The sequence below is a fragment of the Lactuca saligna genome, chromosome 4, assembly GCF_052625555.1.
Source record: "Lactuca saligna cultivar CGN05327 chromosome 4, ASM5262555v1, whole genome shotgun sequence".
NCBI lineage: Eukaryota > Viridiplantae > Streptophyta > Magnoliopsida > Asterales > Asteraceae > Lactuca > Lactuca saligna.
The window spans coordinates 75,011,640-75,017,436 of record NC_136420.1 but is presented as its reverse complement, the minus strand read 5'-3'; the positions used below and the strand labels follow the sequence as shown (position 1 = coordinate 75,017,436).

Here is a 5,797-nt window from a genome sequence, read left to right as displayed (position 1 = left end):
AGATCTTAAGGTTTTTTTTTATTTTTTATTTTTTATTTTTTATTTTTTATTTTTATTTTTAAATACACTAATTTATTTATGATTTTTTTCATTCCACGGAGCCTCATAGCTTACATCCGCGGAATCCATATCTATATCCGAAAATCTAATTTTTTATGTCTATATTTTGATATTCAACCCCAAAAAATGTCTATAGCCGGTTTTTCCCATAAAAATCTTATAGACATTAAATCCATTCCATGCCAAGTACAAAGTTGGCTACAAGCTAACATCAATCGTACTATGCTTCATATTTATGTCTTTTTGCCTGTAAAATCCAAAGACCACGATACAAAAGGGGACAAGACCCTCTTTAACAAACATAAACATTAATCCATTCTTACTCGCACCATCCGAGAGATACTTCGAACTCTTACTGTCCTATTATATGGTCCATATGACCCGAAATAAGATAGCCGCTGAATAAGCCCTCCATCATCCAAGGTAGCATCAAAACCACTTAAATGCATATTGTAAATTTATGAGAAATATGCAATTATATATTTTGCCGATTTCATATCTCATTTTTTGGTTGACTTTTGACATGCTTCCCACTTTGTGTGTGCAAGAAGAACTTAATAAAAAATAGAAACCTAAATATTGTAACCCATCAAACTTATCATATTCATTAAATAAAAGTCATACTAAATCGTATGTCTTTTTGCTTGGCAGAAAGTGTGATTTTTATAATGACATAATTTTTAACGGCATACAATGCATATAACGGAACACTTGAAATTCAAATCATTGTAGTTGTTTGTTTCTTATGAAGCAAAATAAATAACATCGATTTTCTTTTTGTAATAACTATGGAATCATCAAATGCATAATTATAACTACAGATTCTGAATTTGTATCTGTGGCTCTTGCTATTTATAACTAATCTTTGGTATCCTTCTCATTCACTGTATCAGGCATATATATGGGAGATTACAATTAGATCCCTATAATAAAGGGATAGAAAATATACAACAATAAATGCAATACAATCAAACATAATTTCTGCTAATAATAACCATAAATCATCAATAATGCATAGTGACCATCGCCAAAAGTTTTACCAAGTTGAGAGTTCTATCATTTCTCTTAGATGAACATCCTCAAATCGAAATTTTACAGGAGAATATATATAGGAATTCAAGTAAAGGCGTGAATCTGATATTTGAATAAACATAAAGAAGAAGAAGAAGAAGAAGAAGAAGAAGAAGAAGAAGAAGAAGCCAAAATTTGGAAGAAGCATATATAAAAAGCAAAAGTGGTTATTGAATGATGGTGGGGATCTTGAGAACTGCTTGTCGAACAGTAAACATGCGTTTCCATTGTTGAAGAATGCCAACTCTTGCTGCTCCAAATCTGCTTACTACCAATATGCTTTTCTTCAACTTCTTCATCTTCTTTCCAAACTTGATCTTCAATCTGAACATTCGAACTTTCAACCAAGATGGTCTTCTGCTTTTTCGGATCGAATCATCAGCTTTCTCCAACGATTTATAGATCAAGAATTGCGCTTTTCTGCTCTTAATCTCTTCTGGATCCTCCATTTCCATCTTTGAGTAAGCATATTGCTTGCCATAAAGATCCATTTAATTTCTCAAAGAGAGAGAGAGAGAGAGTGAGAGAGAGATGAATGAGAAAACGAGTAGAGAGAGGTAGATGGGAGAGAGAAGTTCTAAAGGCGTTATTTATAGGGTAATGATGGGTATTTTTAAGGTATTATTCGGGGGGAAGAGAGAGAGAGAAAGAGAAAGAAAGAGAGATGAATATTGATCAAGGTGTTAATATATGTATTTAAAATTAAATGTCAAAAAAAATTGTGTTATAGAGTTACACCATTCAATTATTTCACATATTTAATTAAGGTTTGTATTATTAATGTGCATAATTATTGACATGGCATACATTGTGTGAAAATTGGTGACGTGGACTTCTTATAATTACATTTATAATTAATTCAATTTTCATTTAAGTTTTTGTTTTTGTTGTTATTTTAATCATATAAAGGTGGTCGTATGTACGGCGACCCTTTGTAAACCCCAAAGAAACACCCACCACACAGTCTAAAATTGTCCCTACTGTTGAATTCTTTCACACTTTCTCAACCCCACCATTCTTCTCTAATAAAATCTGAAACCCTAACAATGGTGATTTAATAGAGTCAACGAAGAAAAGGCTCTTTACAGCTACATGGGGAGCAGGATCAGCGGAGGGGATGTCACCGGGGCCGGCCTTAGACCTGTACAGTATGAGTCACCGCCTATGGTCCAAATTTTCTAGAGCCCATAATTGTTTTTCTTGACTATTTGTATATCTAATTTCTAATATATAAATGCACAAATTTCTTAGTTATAAATTGAAAAAATACATCAAAAATAAACAAATATGTAAATAAAAAATGCCCAATTATTTAGTTCAAGAAGACATTCAATAGGCATGGGGCATAAGCAACCTCATTATATATACTTATTAAGTGATTTGTTCTTGAGTTCTATTTACGCATCAATATAGATGGATATTAAAAAAATGTGAAAGATGTCGGAAAGAAAATCATGTTCCCAAATTTAATTAATAGAAGGAACATGAGGGGAAGAAAAATATTTTGGAGTTATATATTGTTTCTAAATTGGATGGATTCTGAAAGAAAACACAAAAGTTTAAAAGTTTTCTTTCATTTATTTCGAACTTGGGAACACGGAATAAGGGAAATTTTTCTTCCCCTCATTTTTCTTTCGGTCAATATTTTACTTTTCTTTCATTTATTGAATTTACTAAAAACTCAGGAACAAGGTGTAAAAGTGGATGATCTTATAAATAGTTAAGTTTTATCACTTCAGAGTTTGCCCATAGTATTTTGAGGGGTTGGCAACTTCAGTCCCTCCATCGCCTATTCACCTAATATCCTCTAATCATATGTCTCCACCGCTTGCTTCCCAAATACGGTCCACTTTCTATCTTGTTGATGGTTTCCTTTTATTTACTTTTTTTTTATAGTTTATTTTAGCATATTTCATTTATAGTTTAGTTAATTTTAATGCGTATTTTTCTTTTTGTTATTTTATTACTATATAGGGTATTTTCTAGTTTCGTGAGCATAATTGTAGATTTTAAGGAGATTAGCGGAGCGAGATCTTTAGGAGCCATATGGACTTGGAAGACAAGAAGGATTATGGGTTTGATAAGGGATAATGACTTAAAAAGGTAATATATTCTTTGATTTGTATACATTTGGTCACTAGGTTTATTTTTTGTTCACATTTACCCCCTTCAACTTGTTAAACTGTACACATTCAGTCCTTATGACCGGTTATTTCAGGTTAAACGGTAAAAATATCTTAATAGGGTAATATATTTCTCATTTTGTACACATTTAATCTTCATATTTTTGTACACATTTAGTCCATATTTTTTTTGTTGCAATATATATATATATATATATATATATATATATATATATATATATATATATATATATATATATATATATGTGTTTTTGTACTCATTCAATATTTATGAACGTTCTCTTTAAGTTTTTCTCACAACATCTTACATGGATCAATCATTAACGAGGTGTTGTAGGCTTTTGATGCTTATGTCCATCGCGATCTCGACTACTTGGTTGCTTAGGTCACGTGTTTTGAACATCGTATTTTTTTCATACTATCTTAGATTTTAATGATCTTTATATCTATGTGTTTGTATTTTAGTCTACTACAACTTTCGTTTAGATTACTCCCATTAAAAAGTAATATATTTTTTTAATTACGATCTTTATATCCATACATTTTTTATGAATGCATTTATGGATGCTTTTTTTATAAAATCGTAAATAAAAACATATTATATTTTAACAGGAATAATCTTAAAAATAATCTTAATGAAAGTTATAACAGACTTAAAAAACGAACACGTAGACATAAAGATCGTTAAAATTAGATATCGTATGAAGAAGTTACGACGTTCGAAATACAAAACCTAAGCCAAACCACAAGACCTATGCAACCAAGCAGTCGAGGTCGCGATGCACATAAGCATCAATAGCCCCAAACACCTCATCAATCGGGGACGGACGTAGGATTTGGTAGTAGGTGTTGCCGGTAAGTAGAAAAAAAAATCGAAAAATATCAAAAAATTTACATTGCGTACCGAAAAAGCAGGGGTTGTCGGTGCCACTGCGGGCACCCAAATAGAATCTTCCCTGTCATCAATGATAGTCTCATGTTAGATGTCGTGAGAAAAAACCTTAAATAAATCATTCATAAGTACTGAATTGGTACAAAAACAAAAAATGACTTATTTTGAAACAAAAAAAAATGAAGGACTAAATGTGTACAAAAATATTAATGATTAAATGTGTACAAAATGAGAAATATATTACCATAATAAGTCATTTTTCCTAGCTAACCTGGAGTAACCGGTCATAAGGACTAGATGTGTACAGTTTAACAAGTTGAAGGGGTAAATGTGGACGAAAAAAAAAACTCAGTGACCAAATGTGTACAAATCGAAAAATATATTATCCTTTTAAGTCATTATCCCATTTGATAACTAATGGAGATGACGCATGGAGTAGGCTTGTTGATTATTTGAAGGCTTGGAGAAGATGAGCTTTGAATTTGCAAGAAAATGGAAGAATATTTTGTTGGATTAGGTGTCTAAGCTCATAACTATAATCGGTGTGTACTTGATTTGATAATAGTATGTTCCTTTTAGGTTGTCTTCACCATAGCAACTTGACATGATGACTTTTAGAGAGAGAGATTATTTAATGATGTATTAATATATTATAATATTAATATATTAATTAGAAATCATATTATTTAATTAGTATTTAATCAGAAATTAATTTTGTATTAATTTTGGGATTAAAAGAACTAATTAAAAGTACGGGAACTAGTTTTGCAAATCATTGATAGTTACAAACAGGGCTGATGGACTCCCTTTGAAAGGGTTGGACGAAATCTATATGAGGCCCTATAAAAATCGTCCAAGGCCTTCTAGAAAGAGGTTTTCTTGGCTGCTTGGAGCCAAAGCAAGGAATTAGGGTTTCCACCTGAAAATCCTAGCAGTCATAGCTATTTAAAAGGTCCCCTGACCTCCAATTTTTTGTCCATTGCTTCCAAGAAGAAACCCTAGTCGAATTTTGCCTTCCCTCTCACTCATCATTTGATTTTGGTGTTTGTGACTCCATTATAGGTGCAACACTTGGGGCACTAAAGTTTTCAAGAGTCAAGATCATCCGTGAAATCCTTGTTATTACAAGATAACAAGCAAGGTAACATTCTAACCCTATTTTCATATTGAATTTCGAAATTGTATGCTAGTATTAGGGTTATTGCTTTGGAAGTTCAATATGTATGTATAACTAGAGAAAAAATTAGATCCAAAGCAATTAGGGTTGCATAATCACATAGGATGTTGTTATGCTCAAAACCCATCAGTGGTATCGGGGCCTAGGATGTTTTTCTATTATATTTGATGCAATAGTGACCTGTCCAAATCATTTGCAAACCAAAAAATCGATTTCTGTTTGCACAACTCGACGAGTTCTATGATGAACTCGACGAGTTGGATGAACTCAATGAGTCAATGCCCTGACTCAACGAGTTGACTCGTATGTTAGATGATTTTCCGAATTTTTGATCTATTTTGGATTAGGATAATTACCATAACTCGTTTTTATCTCCATTAACTGATTTTACTAAATGGTAATTTGATTTCCTTATCAAAATAGATGGATTTTGTCAAATTTTAAAATAATGTT

The 5,797-nt window shown here is 31.7% G+C and overlaps 1 protein-coding gene across 1 annotated transcript; it reads right to left on the bottom strand.

The window, feature by feature from the left end:
• Nucleotides 1–911: 911 nt before the first annotated feature.
• On the bottom strand, nt 912–1,709 carry LOC145038622 (uncharacterized). The gene has a single exon (XM_078986925.1). The coding sequence runs from the start codon at nt 1,620–1,622 to the stop codon at nt 1,299–1,301; it is 324 nt and encodes a 107-aa protein (XP_078843051.1). The 5' UTR covers nt 1,623–1,709; the 3' UTR covers nt 912–1,298.
• Nucleotides 1,710–5,797: the final 4,088 nt, after the last annotated feature.